Source organism: Mustela nivalis, assembly GCF_964662115.1.
Source record: "Mustela nivalis genome assembly, chromosome: 19".
In the NCBI taxonomy this organism is placed as follows: domain Eukaryota; kingdom Metazoa; phylum Chordata; class Mammalia; order Carnivora; family Mustelidae; genus Mustela; species Mustela nivalis.
The window spans coordinates 38,301,665-38,320,105 of record NC_139038.1 but is presented as its reverse complement, the minus strand read 5'-3'; the positions used below and the strand labels follow the sequence as shown (position 1 = coordinate 38,320,105).

Genomic DNA, 18,441 nt, shown 5'->3' with positions numbered 1-18,441 from the left:
AGGAGGCCCCCTCCCCCCATCTCGAGACTGGTGAGACGCCGTCGTTTTATTCCCCCAAGAAACAGGACGGCCGGGAGCCCACGGAATGCATGCCCTGAGCGGCCGCTGGACGCCGGACCAACCTATGGTTCCTAACGCTGGAGAAGCCCGCAGCCTCAGCAGTTCCAACTAGGGTTTCTGGGGAGAGGAGGGAGGAGAAACGGAGGAAAAGGAGTGAATGGATGCGAGTTGCTTCGGCAGTCCAGCGCCCCCCACTCCACGCCGTGCAGCCTGAGTGCGCGATGCCCTCCACCCGCCGCTGCTCGGATTGGGGGAGGGGGGACACCTACCAACGCCTAACCCCAAGGCGTCCACGGGCGGAGCAGGCTGACCTTGGAAGGCGCCTGCTCCCGCACCGGGGGCTGGAGTTTGGGCAGCGAGGCGCGCCCGACGGGGAGGCGCCCGGAGAGGCCGGGAGGGGCCAGTATTCGCTACGGGCCAGCCCGCCCATCCTCTCCTCTCCCCTCCCCCACCCGCCTGAAGCCCTGGCGCCCCGCCCCCACCCCCGGCCAGCCCCGGGTTAGGGAGCGTCCGCTCTTCTCCTCCCGTCGGTCGGGTCGCGACTCGGCCTCTTGTACCGGGTCAACTCATTGGGCGGCTTCGACGGACGCCCCGCCCAGGGCCCCGAACCGGCCAATAGCAAGGGGCTTCACGGCCGCCGTGCTCCGGGGACCGTCACCGTGCTGCGACGCTTCAGGGGATCCTTAGGCCTCAGTGGTCTTTTCCCCCCGGCCCCTACCCCCAACCCCAAGGAGACCTCCGGGACCCGTGCCCGAAGAGCTGCCCGCGCGGCATCCGGGGAGCCCTTGGAGATCTCGGCCTCCCTCTGCCCCTGCTGCCCGCCGGCGTGTCCTCGAGTGGACGCACGCATCACGAGGGGGAGTTTGCCGACGCTCCCTCCAATCGGGGACGCGGCTCCTTTAAGGGCGCAGGTGTCCGCAGCGCCGCCTGACTGGAAAGTCGCACCCGGACCAGGCTCCCAAGCCGGTCCCAGAGCGCGGGCCCGCGGCGACAGGGCGCGGGCGGCGGGCGGCGCGCGGGGGCGCAGGCGGCGGGGGTCGCGGGGGCGGTGCCGGCAGCTTGCGGGGCAGGCGCGCGACGGGCAGTCCTCGCAGGCCCCGCCCCGCCCCGCCCGCCGGGGTCCTCGGAGCGCTCGGGCTGCGCGCGGAGCGGGCTCGGGAGGGAAGTCCCGAGACAAAGGGAGCGCCGCCGCCGCCGCCGCCGCCGCCTCGTCCGCCTCGCTCGCCGGGCCGCGGCCGCCCGAGGTGAGCGCGGGGGGCGCGGGTGGGCGGCGGAAGGCGCGGGCGGGGGCCGGCCTCGGGGCGCAGGGGCCTCGGCCGCCATCGGGCCCGGGCCGGGCGGGCGCCTCCTCACCCCCGACTCCCGGCCCGGCCTGCTCCGCGCACCCCGGCTCCGGGCAGGGTCCCCGCGCCCTGGGGTCAGGTCCGCCTGGGAGCCGCGGCCGTGCGGCTTACCCCCACACACCGCGTCCCGGGTCCCACCGGCCTCGGGCCCGCCCCCGCCCCCGCCGGGCCTGGCTGGGGTCGCGGCTGGCAGGCCCTTCGAGCCCCCGCCGCGCGCCCGTTCGGGAGCGGGGAGAACGGCCCCCTGGCGCGCGCGCGGCGGCGTCCCCGAGCTGCTGCTGGCAGCGGCCGCTGTTGACAGGGACGCGAGCCTGGGCCGCCCCGCCGCCGCGGTTCTCCTCCGCCCCAGGGAAATTCGTTTCCGGGGTCACGGTCTGCACACAGACCTGTGGCGCTTGGCAGCCGGGGAGAGCGTGCACGGCAGGAGGAGCTCCAAGTGGCGGAGTGCGGCCGCGCCGGCGGGCCTGGCGGGGGTCTGGAGAGCGGAGCCGTCCGAGTTTTCTTCTGCCTTTGAAGCGCGCCGCTCGCGCTTGGTGGGACCCGAACGGAGCGCTGCAGGGAGGCTTCCAGGAGGTCGCTCTGTGCGGGCTGAACGGAGGGCGGACTTGGTAGCTCCGAGAGCAGAAGGAGGGGCGGGCACGGTGGCTCCGGATCGCGGCCGTGGCTGGCTCGCTGGGTGTAGTGCGGGAATATCCTCAGTTCTTGGGTCTGCACAGCTGGCTTTCGACTTGTTGCCGTCTAGGGTCTGGAGCCCTGAATATTTCTTGCTGTTCAGGAACTGCCTTTGGGTAGAGAACCGACTTCACAGAAAGTGGGGGTGCATCTCCACTTCTCTTCCCAGAGAAAGGGAGATGAACCCCCACTTTCTCTGCATTGTTTGTGGCCTGTTTTAGGGGCTTTCACCCATTTTACAGACTGAGAAGCCTGAGGAAGGGGGAGAGAAGAGACTTGCGGGCACTTGGGCAGCCAGGAAGTGGCTCTGGGGTTCTTGCCCTCGGGGAGCAGGGCAGGATTGGAGGAGAGCATCTTCTAGTACATCCCAGTGTGGGAGCGGTGGAGGGAGGTGGAGGGCAGACCTCCCACTCTGCCTGTGGTTCAGAGACAGTCTTCATCTCGCCCCTGCTGTTCTGTAGTGTCTGGTTAACCTGTACCTGCATTACCTGCTCCCTAAGTGCAGGTCTGTTAGCTTGGGTTTTCTGTGGGATCCTGAATGAGCCCTTCTGTGTTGTAGTTAAAATGTAACAAATGGGCTGCTTTGTTGCAGACAGCGGGAGGCCGGTGGGAGTGGAAGCATGTTTTAGAGACCAGGTCTCTACTTGAGACCGAGACCAGGCAGCTGTGCACCTGTGGCTCTTCGCCCTGATGGCAGAAACCTGCTTTGGCGCCCCATCTGGCCCATCGGCACCCCTGAGGAGGGGGCTGCAGGAGCTCTCATGGCACCACCCCTCATTACCTCCCACAAGGTGGGACAGCTCACACAGCTAGGATCTAGGATCTGGGCTCTGTCCGGTCTTCAGGGCAGAGGAGGTGGCCTGCAGCAGGGTTGTGACACAGGGTCAGCAAGCAGACGTACTCAGGATCGCTTGGGCGGGCCTGGGGTTTCAGGAACCTGTTTTGATTCCTGGCTGAGCTCAAATTCGCAGGGACCTTGTATCTCACTTAAAAGAAGTGCTTGTCAGTCTTGTGTTTGGGCACCAAACCTCTGTGCCGGCTGATTTGGCAGAAGCGACCTGCCAACTTGTGCTGTCTGCTTGGGGGGCCCGGGGGAGTGTTGCCAAGTGCCAGGGGCAAGAGTGTGCCTTGTCCTCGAGTCTCTTGCAGGGAAGGGCGTCTCTGCTGACCCTGGGGTCGTTGTTGGGGCAAGAGTTTGAGAAACACGTGGAGGTGAAGGATTTTCAGTCTCAGGGTCATTATTGCCTGCATCTGACCAGAGGACATGTACCCTGGGCTCCGCTTCTGCCCGGATAGATACTCCAGACAGGGGTGCTGTGCTGTGAAGGAGATCTGGGCAGGTGTGTGCAAGGGTGGTCCCAGACACCCATGGCGTCATGTTCCTGGTGGTCTGGTCTGCACAGGGATGGGGACGAAGGGTGCAGACTAGAATGCTGGGATCTTGTGGTGCTGAATTGGAGGTCTTTTTTGGTCCTAGCATGGCGGTGTCTAGTTTGTACATGATTTTGAGGTCCAGTAAGGTTGGGCATTTGTTACAAGGTGTGTTCTGGGGTCAGATCTGTTCCATCATCCTTACGGCCATGCATCATGAGTGGAAACCTGTGATTTTTTCGTGTTATAATCTCAGTACACGTTTTTTGAAACGGGTTGGCGTCTAGCTGGTCTGGCGCTTTGTCGTGACTCACCCCACTTCCTGAGACCTGGGCTCTTGCAGGACACCAGGGACAGCGGTGGCTCTCTGGGACGGCCATTCCCAGACCCCTCGTTCCACTTAACTTACTTCTTGGGAAAAGAATTGTCCAAGAGCCTCCTAAACCCTGAGCACTGGGCCCTACCCAGAGTTCCTGACTGAGAGCCCCAGGGACCTGGAGGATATACATTTCTGACAAGCACCCAGGACCCCACTTGGAGAGTCTAGGGCTGGTCTCTGTTGAGCTGTTGGCCTCACTCCTGCTGCACAACGGTGTGGGCCCTGGCCAGGGTGTGTGTCGCTCAGAGACTGGGAGTGGGGTAACTGCGGGGGAGCAGCGGGGGCCGGAGCGACGAGTGTGATGTGGATCGGAGGGCTCGGGGGCAGTCAAAGGTCAGCCTGAGCTGGGCTGGGGGCTGCTGCACAGGAGTGGCTAACAGGAAGGGCGGGGGGCCCTAGCTGGCTTCGAGTTGAGGTTCCCTGCTTAGCCGGAACCTTGCTTTCTGGGTTTCTCTTCTGGTTGTTCCTAGGTCTGTGTTGAGCCTGGCTAGGGACAGGTAGTTGAGCCTGAGCCAGGAAGCATGGCTGGGAGGTTGTCCTTCTGAGTCTGGCTGAGAGCCCTCGTGGTGTGCAGAACCCTGTGTCGCACTCAGGCACGTGGGGTGTTGCATCTCCCCCCGCAAGAGCGGAAGGACCTGTTACCCGCCTTCTGTAGAAGCCCGAAGGGTCGGTGTTCTCTTCCAGACACCTTCTTCGTCTTGTCAAGCTTTGTCTAAGGGAAGTGCTGGGTTCTGGGTATCTCCAGCGTTTCCGTGGACTTTGAGGACCACCAGACGGACCTCGGGTCAGACTCTCTGAGGGCAGCTGGGGGCGCCGGCCTGTTGGGCCCCGCTGGGGAAGCAGCGGCCTAGACAGTCCGCTTGAGCTGCAGGTTGTGCGGGGCTGTGCACGGGGGACTCTGGGCTGGGGTGGGGGTGGGGGTGGTCTGGAGGTCCTGCGAGGAACGGCAGGTCTTTGAGCCGCCCTCCCCCCCACTCCACTCCTGTGCCCACTCCCAGGACAGGTGGACACAGCAGGCGGGCTGTGGGCTGACCTGCCTGCAGGCCTGCCGGGGTGTCTTCTGGCCTTCCTGGGTGCTCCCTGCTGCCACACCAACCTTCTGCTGACTCTCCTGAAGTGAATGGCAGACAGGCCTTGACCCGCCAGGGGATGGGGGTGCTGTGGGATGCAAAAGTGGAGGGGACAGAGGACAGTGCTGGGGGCCGTGGTGAGAGGTAGGTCTCTTGGGTGCTGTGGGCTAGGTGTGATCTAGGGACTTGTCTGTGATGCGCTTGGACAGCTGTCCGCCCTGGGGCGCTTTTCTACTCCATTGCTTTTAAGAACAAGGATTATTCTCCTGGCCAGACCGGAATTTAAATTCTAAGCTGGGGCCTGATGGCACCCCGCCTGCATCTCCGCTGGCACAGGAGAGCACCCTGCCACACCCACGGCCCCCTCCCTGTCGTCAGGCGGTACTGTGGACAGCCTCACCTTGTCCTTGCGTTTCCTGTGGAGTCTGACAGTGAGGAGTGTGACAGTGAGCTCGGGATCCCTGTTGCTCTAGCCTGCCACCATGGGACACAGGAGAGCAGGGCGAGGGTGCTGGCGGGCTCTCCCTGCGCAGCACCTGACAGCCGTGTGGCCCCAGGCCTGCGCCTCGGCGTTCCTGCACCCCGGCCTCGCTGTGCCCGCGGTGTGTGCCTTGAGGCCCTGGGGGCGGCGGGGAGCCTGAGGGCTGCCTGAATTAACTGCTTGCTCTGTCTGGTCTCTTCCAGGGACTTTGAACATGTCGGGGATCGCCCTCAGTAGACTCGCCCAGGAGCGGAAAGCCTGGAGGAAGGACCACCCGTTTGTAAGGAAAGCTTTATTTCTGCACGCAGCAGAGTGAACTCGATTCCCCTGTGGAAACCGGGAAGTCCCCTTTCCGCTCGGGCCTGTCACACGCTGTGCAGAGTGCTAGCTGGGGTCACAGGACGGTTCTGCGAGCGGGCGAGCCGGGATTCGTGGCACTGATGTGCCTGTGTGCTTGTTTTCTCTCAGGGCTTTGTGGCCGTCCCGACAAAGAATCCCGACGGCACGATGAACCTCATGAACTGGGAGTGCGCCATTCCGGGGAAGAAAGGGGTAAGAGAGGCTGTTCTTACCGGAGCTGCTCTTACCTCCGGCCAGCCTGCCCCATGTTGGCCCCACAGGCCCTGGCCCCATCCCCCTGGGGGGGCAGGGATAGGGTGACCTGTGACGCCCCCAGCCCCGCCCCATGGGCACTTGTAATTGAGAAAGGGGAGCCGGGCTGTGGAGAGGGGTGGATGCCACACCTCCACCAAGCCTGGGGGCCAGAACGTGCTTCATTTCTGGGGCAAGAGGAGCTTTGAGGGCCTTCACGCTTGTCCTTCAGCTCCGAGCTCGTGATGCTGGTCCCGGCGGTCTTTAAGCTGGCCCCCGGGCCAGCTACTGCTGCTCAGATGCAGACGCTCCCTGTGGGCCACCTGGGAAAGCTTTGTGCAGCCTGAGCATGCCAGGGCCGTTGGGAACCAGCATGCTGGAAGCATATGGGAGTGAGGATCTCCCACAACCCTGTGTCCAGCTTTTCCGGGATGACCCCAAAGGGAAGAGGAAGCCCCTGAGGTGTCCCCATTGTTCCCAAGGCCTTGTCGCCTGTTTTCTTTCCCCTGTGGTTCGTGGTGACCGTCCAGGAACCTCCTCTTCCTCTGTGAAGCCGGTGGGGGTAGGACATGGCTTTGCGTGGTGACGGAGTCTGGGTCTGGGTTCGGCGGCCAGCTTGCGCCTCTGCCTGTGCTGTGACCATTCTCCGCCCCTTGTCTGAGGCTGCAGCGGGGGTGGCCGTCTTCCTCCCAGAGGAGGCTGCGGAGGGTTGTGGGGTCACAGAGCTGGAGGGAGGGGCCTCGATGCAGCTGCTTAGATGGAGATCTGACCGCGACCCACTCCCCCCAGTCCTGGGGTCATAGGGGCTGCCAAGTCCCTGCTATCTTTCCAGAAGTCCAACCTCAGCCCCACTCCTCCCCAGGGAGGGCTCTTTCCAGGCCCCCTGGAAGGCCATGAAGACACTTACAGCTCTGTCATGGGGGCAGCTGGTCTTTGGGCCAGTTTAGGAGTCCACCTCTCTGTTGGGATGGTGCCGGGGGACGGGCTGCAAATGCCGGCTTTTCTGAGCTCAGCCTGCCGCGCTCCTAACCGCTGCTTTGTTTCCCAACAGACTCCCTGGGAAGGAGGCTTGTTTAAGCTCCGGATGCTTTTCAAAGACGATTACCCATCCTCACCCCCAAAATGTGAGTAGAGCGAAGTCTGCCAGAGTCACTCTGCTCCGGCACGTTCCAACAGAGATCTGCGGTCCTGTGTTCTCTGGGGGGCGACTCTGGGGACTCCTGTCCCTGAGCCTGGCTGTGGATCGGAGCTCATTCGAGCCCCCTGGGCTGGGAGGCACACACAGTGGGCTGGGTCACAGATTCTGGCTGTGATCACTGGGAGGCTCCCGGGCTCTTTGTGCCTCCTGGGGAGAAGGTGCCACCACCTCCAGCCCCGGCAGGGATGGGCATGTGAAAGACCACAGTCCAGGGCCTCCCCACCCAGACAGCTTTGTGTCCCTCACTCAGTGTCACTCTCCCTGCTGGTAACAGTTTTATGTGTGCAGCCCGGGCAGACCACGGTGCCTCACACAGTGCTGTGCACTGTGGCAGAACTGTGGCAGTGAGGGCCTACAAGTCCCTCCTGCTTTGTGGCCAGAGGTTCCCCCAGCCCTGTCTGTGGTCGGTCAGTTAGGCAGTGAACACGTGTCTCCGTGTGTGCACAGCCCGTGGCAAGGCCAGGCCATGTGTAAACGTTTACCCTGCAGTTATTTATTCAGAAGATAGAAGTACGTTTTCCATTATGAGGGCATGTACCAGAAGAACTTGAGAAATCAATGATTAGCGGGGTAACCACTGCGATGAAGACTGTTCGGGGTGATTCTCTGCTGTTCGGATACTTTCATCACGTGCAGCTGTCCCTTCAAATGACTGCCTTCACTGAAAAATGAGATACATTTTAGTTGCTTTTCTCAATTCTGTTCAATATGGAAGTTTGAGCAAATGCAACAAGGAAGAGAAAAATGCCCACAAAAGAGCATGAAAGGGAGACGGGCTGCAAGTCTTCTTCCCGGCGCTGGCTTGTGAAGGTTGTGGAATGAGAGGTTAACGTGCAAAAACCTGTTTTCCTGGAGTTGCTACAAGTGAAGCGTTCCAACCAGGTGCTACAGTAGCCTCAGACACGGGAGTGAATCCACCCAGAGTTCATACCTCCAGACTGGAGGGTCTGGAGCACAACACAGAAGCCAAGGACAGGTTCCGACACAAGGACCTGGGTTCCCCGGATGGATGGGAAGCCCCAGTGCTGTGAGGGTGTCTGTTGTCTCAAAGCCTGTCTGTGGGGCACGTGTGATCCCAGGTACAGTCCAAGCACATTTGTGTGGCAGTGGCCACGGGGACCCTGGCAGGTAGAGGCGCAGAGGGTGGAGAGTGGCTTGGCCCTCAGAGTGCCGGGGGTGGTTGTGAGGCCCAGGCAGAGGCCCGTCAGGAGCGGGTACCCGGCCTTGACAGCGGGATGGGCAAGATGGGACCTCGATGCCCCAGCCGCGGGGACCCGGTGATGGGAGACGCAGGCCCGCGGAGCAGAGCCGCCACACGCAGGGTGGCTCAGTTCTTGACGGAAGGAGCAAGAGGTGTGGGGAGAGGGTGCCCTAAGTAACAGACCATGGGGCATCACAGCAGAAGGAGGAGGGAATCAGCCTCCCAGAGAGATCTGGATGCCCCACGCAGAGGTGGAGCCTTAGGGCTCTGAGAGGAAGGGAGTGGGTAGGAGGTGGCACCTCCATTCCTTGGGTCCCTTAAACTTTGAGCAGTGACACAGGGCGCCCCCTGGGGGCGGAGCAGCCTGCAAGCGGATTGCAAGACACCTAGAGCAGGCCTTCCCCGGGGACAGCGGCAGAGTGGGGTGTGGAGAAGGTTCCAGGTGATCCTGAGCACGTACCCTGAGTACCTGAAGGGCACGCACGCGGTCAGTGAGGAAAAGGCAGAGAGCCCGCCAGCCAGCAGGCCCTTCGCGAGAGAGGCTGTCGTCCCTGCCAACCTGCAGAGAGAAGGAAGGTGCCCAGCTCTGTCACCGGACATTTGCAAGCCACGTGTGGCCAGGGTGGAAAGGGCCGATTAGTCGGGGCCCGCCACCTGCCGTGTATGCGCTGTGTCTGCACCGTGTCTGCTGGAGCCGGGCTTGGGCCTGCCCGGGCACCAGCTGCGCTAACCAGGTGATTATCCAGACACACGTGTGCTCGCCGGAAGCCGGAGGCAGCCCCAGGGTCCGTGGACGAGCCCATGGTGGGCAGTGGGGGCTGGCCCACAGCCACCGGAGGGGAGGACCTGACACGATGACACGCAGTTGGACCCAGAGTCCTCGTGGGAGTCAGCGGTGGGCCCTGTGACACCTCGGGGCAGGGACCTCTCCAGGCAGAGGGAGCCAGCGGGGACCAGAATTGGGGTCAGGACTTCAGGGGAAGCGGCTGCTCCCTCGACCGTGCGCTTTCCTCGGTAACACAGCAGACCCGCCCCTCAGATGAGACGCAGACCAGGGGTTGTGCTCACTGGAGGGACCAGAGGAAGAGCGAAAAGGCATCCACGGCACGGAAGAAGGTTCCCGTGAGGCCCACCAGATGGGGCTTGTGGCCAGAATGTGCGTGGCGCTCGGCGAGTCGGGATGGCCCCACTGGCAAACGGACAAGACTTGATAGGTGTTTTGAAAAGAGCACTGTGTGTGGCACTCGCCCCCGGGGTCTCCAGGGCAGCACCGGCCCGAGTCGCAGGAGGCGGCTGCCGCTCCTTAGGGGGACGGCAGAGCTCCACGGGGCCTGGCTGGCTCTGCTGGGCTCACGGAAGCTGCACACGGGCACTGCCTCCTTTTCAGGACGGACACACAACGCCTGCTCACGGCTTTGTCTACGGCGGCCGGGTGCGAGCAGAGGTGGTTCCGGGGTGGGGTGTGGGGGGACACTTGCCACAGCGCCTGCATCTGAGGAGTCCCCGCCGGGGTGCTGCTCGCGTGCTGGGGGCGAAGAGCAGCTCGGGGCGGCTCCAGCGGTCTGTTTTGGGATCCTCCAGCTGCTCTGCCTCCTTCGTGCTTTTCTGGGTGAATGTAAGTACGGGGGGGAGGGGGAGGGTGCCCACATGAAGAGAAATGGCCTCAGACCTTAGCAGTGGGACCGTCCCAGGGTGGGTTCAAGGCAGTTCTTGTTCTTATACATTTTACAGTTTCCTATTGTGGTTTTTTTGTTTTGTTTTGGTTTGGTTTAGTTTTTGTGTTTTAAAAAATGTGGAGGGGTATAGTGTGAGGTCCTACAGGCCTCTCTTCAAAGCAGGGTGATTTGCTCTGAAAATGGCCACTTGTTTGGAAGGGTCTCAGTTCCTGCCCTCCACTGTGCCCCCAGGACTGTCTCATTGCTACAGCTGCCCTCCTTCCCACATCTGGGCTGGCTTTGGGAGGTGGGTGAGGGTGACTAGGGCCGGGGACCTAGGCAACCACATGGCTTCGCCCCTGAGTCTGGGAACTGTGCGCCCTGCCCACACTGCCACCTCGCAGCCCCCATTCTGAACCGCATGCCTGCTGGCCAGCAAGGCACCCAATGCAGGGGAGGGGACAGCAGCTGCCACAGAAACGTGTTTCCTTCCTCTCTCTGCCGCAGGTAAATTTGAGCCACCACTGTTTCACCCGAACGTGTACCCTTCGGGCACAGTGTGCCTGTCCATCCTCGAGGAGGACAAGGACTGGAGGCCAGCCATCACAATTAAGCAGGTACGAGGTGCAGGGGGCCAGCCTCAGCCTTTCTGTGGGGCCAGAGGACGGTGGTCTTGCTCTGAAGCCGGGGCCAGTGTTCTAGGAAAGCTTGGTATTTTACCGCTGAGCTCCGTGTTTTCTTTATTTCTTAAACAGATCTTGTTAGGAATACAGGAACTTCTAAATGAACCAAATATCCAGGACCCAGCTCAAGCAGAGGCCTACACGATTTACTGGTAAGTACTGGTCCGGCTGCCCTTGACGTGGCCGCATGTTGGCTTGTACACGCTTCCCTAGAAGTCCGGCCCAGGCTGCCACTCCCATTGGCCTTCTTGCATGGCCCTGAGACTCGACCCGTGACCAGGAGACCGAGTGAGGTGGGCACGGAAGCGTCTGAGGCCGGGAAGCAAGTAGGCAGGCCCTGTAGGCAGTGGGAGGTCCATGTGCAAAGGGCCTGTGGTGAGCAAGAACAGGTGACCAGGGCCAGTATCGCCACAGCACTGTTGGTTAAGGGTTGGGGGGGCAGTCAGGAGACGGAGGTTGGATGACATAGGCTCCCATTGGCTACTTTGTCCCTGATAAGCTGTGGCCAGGCAAACCAGGTGCCTTGGTGAACCCCAATGCAGCTCAGAGGGCAAGGCCCCCGGGTGTGGGCACCAAAGGAGGCATGTTCAGTATCATGGTTCCCCAGGGGCCCCACAGCTCCCGCCGTTTCCATCTTGCTGCTCCTCCCAGGCCTAGATGTGGGCCATAGGGGAGCGGTACTCCTGGCTTGATCTGGGTCACCTAGCTGCCATGCTGTCCCCACCAGATATCAGGAGTTCACTCCTCGCCCCAGCCCTTCCCTGCGTGGTACTGTGTTGCCCACCGCCTGCGCTGAGGGAGGCAGTGACCAGGATAGATTCCCAGGCCTGTGCCAGTCAGCTGCAGAGAGAGCCCTGTGCTTGAGCAGAGGCCCCACGGTTGTGGGTCCTGGGTCCCTTGGCCATGTCCGCCAGCCTCTTAGGCTGGCCCGGGTTAGGGGCCTTATGCCAGGGAGGGGACTCTGGCCCCCTGCTGCTCCACATTTGGAAAGCTGGGACCGATGGGGCTAACATAGGGGAGAGGCTGGGGCATGTTCCTCCTGGGGGACGTTTCTGGAATCAGCAGTGCCAAGGGTCAAAGCTGAGGTCAGGACCATTCTCCTGCCGCTCTGGACATTGCCAGGTGGCGCGTCCGGGGAGTACCTGAGAGAAGTGCCAGGTTGCAGGCGTTGCATTTGTCCCCCCAAAGTGGTTTCAGGTCCTAGGCCCAGCCCAGTGTTGGCCAGGAGCGAGCAGCAGGATGCGCCCAGCCAGGGCCGGGGCCTGTCCCAGTGGGGCTCAGCAGCAGGTCCCGTGTCCTGTTGGCGTGTGTGCACTCACAGTGACTCAGGAGATCCATCCTCTCCCTTGGTCCTGAGCCGGGTGCTGTGCGATGTCACCGGGCCATCTGTCCGCACTGACACGGCGGTCTAAGCCTCGCATATGAGGCCACTCAGGACACACCGCGTTCTCGTGACAGACCAAGTGGCCTGCAGAGCTGAGGAGGTCTCGGGCCTTCCGAGAACTTGGCTGGCCTGGTGCGCGAGGGTTTTTTTGTTTTTTGTTTTCTTAAGATCACTTATTTATTTATTTATTTTAAGATTATTTATTTGTCAGAGACAGAGCACAGGCAGGTGGAATGACAGTGACAGAGGGGGAGGCAGGCTCCCCGCCGAGCAGAGAGCCCGATGTGGAGCTCGATCCCAGGACCCTGGGATCATGACCTGAGCCAAAGGCAGAGGCTTTACCCACTGAGCCACCCAGGCGCCCCCCGGTGTGCGCTTTGTCATGGGTGATGCTCATTGTGGCTGATGGTGGCCACAGGCACCGCAGTGTCCCCATAAGCAGCCGGCCTTCTTCGTGTCTCTTCCCAGCGCCGGGGCAACAGGACTGGAGGCTAGCTGTGGTGCACCAGCAGACCCGGCGGGGTGTGTGGCCGCTCCCCTGGGGCTGCTGGGTATCTTTCCTGCTCCGGGAAGCGTCGCCACCAGTCCTGGCCTGCCCTTGTTGCCACGACTTCTCCCATCAGCGTCCCTTTTAAGAGCACGTTGGAACAGCTCCGCTGGCCACTGCGGGCCACAGGGGCTCCCCTGGCGGTGGACAGCCGGCCTGGCTGCCCCTGCCCTGGAGCTCTGGGGCTGGAACGGGCTGCAGACAGGAGTCCTGTGGCCTTGATGCTGCAGCTCTCCGTGGCCCGGGCAGGTGGCTACCACTGTGGTGTGTTCGCTGGAGCCCGCTGCCCCTTGAGGGAAGTCCCCTCTGGGGCCCTTTGTCCCTCCACCCTGAGAGCCCCATCGTGCCCGGGGCCTGGGCCACAGTGACTTGGAGCAGTGTCCTGAGAGGCGTCCATGGAGAGAGCACAGCTTGGGGGGACCCCTAGCTTCCATGCGGGGAGCACTCCACACCCCCAGGCGAGTGTCCCCACGTGCACACACTGCACCTGGGCTCTGGGCAGGGTCCCAGGTCAGCCCTGGAGCTTCTGTTGGCCCTCAGGGCCCCACAGGGAAACAAGCAGGAGTCCCGTCCATCTGTAGCCAAGATTCGTGCCCAGCAATCTGGACTTTCTCTCCAGAACGAAAGCAGCTGCTTCCGGCTTAGAGCGCGGTACACGCCTGGCCGCCCCCAGGGCCTTTCCGATCAGAGGCTGCCCTCTGAGCCTGCTCTGCGTCTGGTGACCGGTGACGCCCCGGGCCCCGAGGGGGCCGCGCCTGCTGATCTGTCTCTCTCTTGACCTCCTCCTCAGCCAAAACAGAGTGGAGTACGAGAAGAGGGTTCGAGCACAAGCCAAGAAGTTCGCGCCTTCATAAGCAGCGACCACACAGCAGCGTAAGAAGGAAGGGATTGGTTTGGCAAGAACTTGTTTACAACATTTTTGCAAATCTGACGTTGCTCTGTACAATTACTAGTCACCTGGGAGGGGGGCGGGCGCCATTTTCCATTTCCGCCGCTGGCACGCAGTCCTCGACGCGCTGAGCTGCCCGGTTTTTCATACAGGGTCTCTTCCTTCGGTCTTTTGTATTTTTGATTGTTATGTAAAACTTGCTTTTATTTTAATATTGATGTCAGTATTTCAACTGCTGTAAAATTATAAACTTTTATACTTCGATGAGCCCCGAGGAGCTAGTTTCCTTTGCTCGCGGATGCAGGCATGCCTCCCGCCGTGTAGAGCTACGCAGCCGCCCGCCGGCCCCTCCCGCCTTGCTCCCCGCAGATCCCGGTTGTGTTGCTTATGAGCCTCAGATCCAAAGGCTGCCGGCGTCTCGTTTCCGCATCACTTCCTTTGTGTTTATATGGCGTTTTGTCTGTGTTGCTGTTTAGAGTAAATAAACTGTTTATATAAAGGTTTTCGTTGCATTATCGTCATTAAGAGCGTGAGGAGGCGGCCTCACGGTGCCCGGCCCCCCACACGGCAGCAGGCGCGCGGAGCCCAGCTCGCTGCTGTGCCCGGCCTTGCCTGGACCTGCGTGGCGCCCGGCTTGGGCCTCTGAATAGTGCTGTGTGTGAGGACGACGTGCGTCCAGGACCTGTCCCCACACCCCAGGTCTGGGGGCTGTGCAGAGAGCGGATGGGGTCAGGTCGGAAGTGGTGTCAAGAGCCTTCTAGAACTGGCGTGGGCAGGACCCAGCCCCAGGGAAGACGGGGCACCAGCAGCTCCCCCTCGTTCTGGCACATGCTGGTGTCCACCTCGGGCCTGCAGTCTCCAGTGCCCACCTGGCCTCACTGGCTGCCCTGCGACCTCCCTGCGCCTGCTGCGCCAGCCCCCACCCCAAGTGCGGGGGCCAGGCTGAGGCCACCGTGCACAGGCGCCTCCCTGTTCCCGAGGGGCTCTGAGCCCGGTCCGACGCCTGCTGCGCTGTGCTCACACAGCACCCCAAAACCTGTGCCCACTGCACAGCTTCCCCAGGTCAGCTGCCTGCTCAGTTGGGAAACAGGTCTGGGAGCTGGCTCAGCCACTGGAGGCCCTAGGTGAAGACAGGCAAGCCAGGGGCCAGGCCGGGTGAGCTCAGGGCCCTGCACCAGCTGACCTCGCCTTTCCCCCATCCCCCGCTCCGGGGACTCTCAACGGCTCACCTGTGGTTCCAGCGCATAGACGGAGCCAGGGCGGGACGGCCTGTCGCAAGGGCCCTTGGTCAGGAAGGGCATCGGGACAGGGCCCAGCGGCAGGATGGCCACAGAGGTTGGAGGCCGTGTCCGGAGGTTCCTCGGCCACAGTTCTTGCATGGCTCCGAGGTCCCAGTGCCTTGCTTGCTCGCTTAGCCGGACGAAGCTGGACGTTTGATGTTGGTGATTTGTTCTGATACAGATGGCCTTCCTGGGGACTCAGCTGGCTTGTGTGTCTGTAGCCTCTCCCAGAATGTCTTATTTTGTAATGACCGAGCAACACTTAGTAACAGCTGCACATGTATATGGTTAATATATATGGAAATTCAATATATTTTCTAGTTGAAGCATTCTGAAGTAATCAATGTTTCTAGCAGATTGTCATGATTTCCACTAATGAAATGTCCTTTTGTGCCACAGTTCTTGGCTTAATAAAGATGTGACTCTTGTAACAGGAGTATGCAATGTGCCTGTCCTGTTTCCGATGTGAGGGTCGAGAGTGTGTTCCCAGCATGGGGTGCCGGATGATTAGTAAGGAATTGTGGGCAGTACATAAACCACTGTATCTAAGAACCCTCCAATTAAAAACATTTCCACAAAGTACTGCCTGTAGGGTGTGTCCTTTTCCTGCCCCCAACCCCTCCGCCTCAGACTCTCAGGGGTTTGCAGTGGGGGGAGGGGGGTGCCAGTGACCCTGGAGCCAGGGTGGAATGCCCCTGTGGACCCCCTGGAGACCAGGCACCCATCCTGTGCTGACTTTGGCCCTGTGGCCAGGGGCCCCCTGCATCTCCCAGGCTTACTAGAGCAGGGCGTCCCCCCTGGGACCCCAAGCTGGCCTTGACTCCTGGGGCGGGCCTCCCCCAGGAATGCCCAGCTGCATGTGAGTCCTCAACTCAGACCCCAGCACTGCGTCTAGGATGGCCTGGGGCTCCAGCCTGGCCTTGGGGCTCCCGGGAAAACCTGGCCAGGGCTGGAAGGGCAGTGGGTCCCCAAGAGTCCCCCTGGCCTCCCAGAATGTTCTCGCCCAGGCCAGATCTGCACCATCACACCTGTCCAGTGTGCAAAGCTGCCTCCTTACCTGGTGGGGCTGCCGGAAGCCTCTGGGTACAGCTCAGGCTCTACGGACGGGCAGCCCCCATTTTGAGGTTGCCATGACGACAAATTGCCTGGCGGAGGTTGGAGGGCCAGGCTGAACACTGGCTTGGGCCGCCTAGAACCAGTCTGAGCCTGCTCCAGCAGGGAGGGGCCTGAGAAATGCTGGTCTAGGCTCTGTCCCCAGCTGACCTTGGTGCTGGGTCTGGGGGCTTTCCTGTTGCTGTGGCCCAAGGCTTGTCTGGAGTCCTCCAGATGCTGGGATCCCATCTGCAAAGGCCCTGGCCCTGACTGAGGGGGCTGGCTTAAGACCATGGGGTGGGACAGGGCAGGAGTACTCGGTCCTGTCCACCCTGCTGTCCCCAGACCCAAGGAACCCAGCACCTGTCACGAAGTTGCGGGTCCAAGGCCTCGGTTCTCCCTCCCTGACCTCTCCATTTCCAGGGGACCTACTCAGCACCCTCCTGAAGACAGAGGCCCTTGGTGCTCATGCTGCCCCTCCCGCTCCTGGAGCCTCAGAACCTGGGCCCTCCATTGTGCAGAGGAGGGTGCTGGGTACTCAGCTCCCCCATCTCTGCCTCCTGATGGGGCACACGACCTTTGCCCCCTCCACGGCCCCTCACAGAGGAGTGAGTGCAGAAGGGGCCTTGCTGGGAGGTGGTCCCACACACCTGCCTCTGGGCCAGAAGCTGATGGGCAGGCTCAGTGGACAGACAGTGGACAGCACTCTGCGGCGAGGAGGCTGGCCCCCACGGAGCCCTGTGGAGCCCTGTGTGGGCCCGCTGCTCCGCTCCCGCCCCCTCCCCCAGCCCCACAGAAACCTCAGGCCCACAGTGGCACCTGAGCCTGAAGCCCAAGACCACCCTGACCTGGTGCAGGCTTCACCTGTGTAGATGTTGGCTTCTGGTGACATGACCCCTCCCACCTGGGGCCACATCTTCTACTGGCAGAACCACCCAGATGGCACAGGCAATGGGACGCATTCCTGCGGTCCTGAGTGCCCTGGTCCAAGTCCCTGGGCTTTGCTCCCGCCATTCTCCATGGCTGCCCTCCCCCTCACACCTGACAGGTGCCCAGGAACAGACGGGAGCTGGTGGGAGGAGCCCGCCTGCTTGGGGCTCTGCCTGCAATTCCAAGGGCTGCCACCAGAGGGCATGAGGTGAAGCTACTCCATTTTCTTACTCTAAAATTTTATTTTTTTATGTAGGCTTGAACCTACACTCGGAGATCAAGAGTTGCACGCTCCACTGACAGAGCCGGCCAGGTGCTCCAAACGTCTTTGAACCATGAGGGCTGGCGTGGCCTTCCAGAGACGCCCCCTCACCTCCGGGGCTGCCCTTCTCCCTGCCCTCCAGCTGCCAAGCATCTGTCCAGAGCCTGGGGGTTCTCTCCTGGCCCTACGGAGGGAAAGCCGCACCCCCTGCCTGCCCAGAGCCCAGAGGAGGTGAACCCCACTTCTCCACCAGTCCTGCCGAGCCTGATCTCTCTAGGTGAGGTTTTGTGCCCCAACTCCTGCTGTGAAATATGTGTGTTCCACATTGCCCCCTCCCCACCCTCTCTCCTTGCTGTGGGATCACCCCCTCACACCTACAGCGGTGGGAACTGAGTGCCCTGAGGGCAGCCATGGCCATGGGTACCGTCCCATGTGGACCTGACCCAGTACCGCCTCCTCGATGAGACCCGCCCCCCGCCCCCTTGCTGAGGGGTGGGTGCCGTTGTTACGTCCATTTCTTTTTTTTTTTAAAGATATTTATTTATTTATTTATTTATTTGAGAGAGAGACAGTGAGAGAGAACATGAGCGAGGAGAAGGTCAAAGAGAGAAGCAGACTCCCCGTGGAGTTGGGAGCCCCGATGGGGGACTCGATCCCGGGACTCCGGGATCATGACCTGAGCTGAAGGCAGTCGTCCAACAAACTGAGCCACCCAAGCGTCCCGCTACGTCCATTTAACCAACAAAAGGGAAACTGAGGTCCAGGGCAGCAGAGGGGTGTGACGGGACAGAGGCCTGACCGAGGTGGGGAGGAGGACAGGAGTGGGCAAGAATGGGCCCATCTCTCCCTTCCCAGGCAGTGTTTGTGGATGGAGGCCCGGGGGATTTTCTGGGGAAACTGAGGTCCAGGGCCGGGCTCGGGACCCAGCCAGTTGCTTTGTGGCCCAGGAACAGCCCTTCCCCTCCCCAGGACATAGCTTTCTTATCTGTCAAAGAGGGTGGTGAGGTCTCCAACAGGCCTCCACCCCAACAGGCCACAGGGTTAGGGCTGGGGCCTCTGTGCTGCTGGACCCCAGCCCCATGCTCCCCAAGGGACAGGGGATGTGGGTGCGAGCAGGGTTCCCTCCCTTGGCAGCGGCCCCTCCTAACTTCCTGTTTATAGCGGCTGTGGGATCTCATCTCTTCACTCCAAAGCCATTATGATCACCATGGCAACCAGGCCCGTGTTTGTTCCAACAGGTTGGCAGAAGCTCACGAAGGACTGCAGGGGTTGGGGGGGGGGGCGTGGGCTCTGAGATCCTAGCTCAGGACCTGCCAGCCCCCAGGGGAGAGCAGCAGCTGCTCCCTCCGCAAT

The 18,441-nt window shown here is 61.6% G+C and overlaps 1 protein-coding gene and 1 long non-coding RNA gene across 4 annotated transcripts; one reads left to right on the top strand and one right to left on the bottom strand.

Moving 5' to 3' along the window:
- Positions 1-14: 14 nt before the first annotated feature.
- Positions 15-14,023, top strand: UBE2I (ubiquitin conjugating enzyme E2 I). 3 transcript variants are annotated; one of them, XM_082713762.1, is made up of 7 exons: positions 15-30; positions 5,580-5,656; positions 5,845-5,928; positions 7,019-7,091; positions 10,529-10,638; positions 10,777-10,856; positions 13,426-14,023. In XM_082713762.1, exons 2-7 carry the CDS (start codon positions 5,591-5,593, stop codon positions 13,487-13,489), a joined length of 477 nt encoding a protein of 158 aa, XP_082569888.1. In that variant the 5' UTR covers positions 15-30; positions 5,580-5,590; the 3' UTR covers positions 13,490-14,023. The 3 variants fall into 3 exon arrangements, with proteins under 3 accessions (XP_082569888.1, XP_082569886.1, XP_082569887.1); XM_082713760.1 differs by lacking the exon at positions 15-30 and adding an exon at positions 1,169-1,304; XM_082713761.1 differs by lacking the exon at positions 15-30 and adding an exon at positions 5,433-5,497.
- LOC309854510 lies at positions 32-607 on the bottom strand. Its single transcript, XR_014306268.1, has 2 exons — positions 330-607; positions 32-177 (listed from the first exon to the last, which is right to left on the bottom strand). It is a non-coding gene; the product is annotated as an uncharacterized lncRNA (long non-coding RNA).
- Positions 14,024-18,441: the final 4,418 nt, after the last annotated feature.

Excerpts from the sequence above, each read along its gene's own strand:
- UBE2I (XM_082713762.1), top strand. The coding sequence starts at position 5,591 with ATGTCGGGGATCGCCCTCAGTAGACTCGCCCAGGAGCGGAAAGCCTGG. Across the intron at positions 5,929-7,018 it reads CCATTCCGGGGAAGAAAGGG|ACTCCCTGGGAAGGAGGCTT; the intron begins GTAAGAGAGGCT and ends GTTTCCCAACAG. Across the intron at positions 10,857-13,425 it reads GAGGCCTACACGATTTACTG|CCAAAACAGAGTGGAGTACG; the intron begins GTAAGTACTGGT and ends CCTCCTCCTCAG.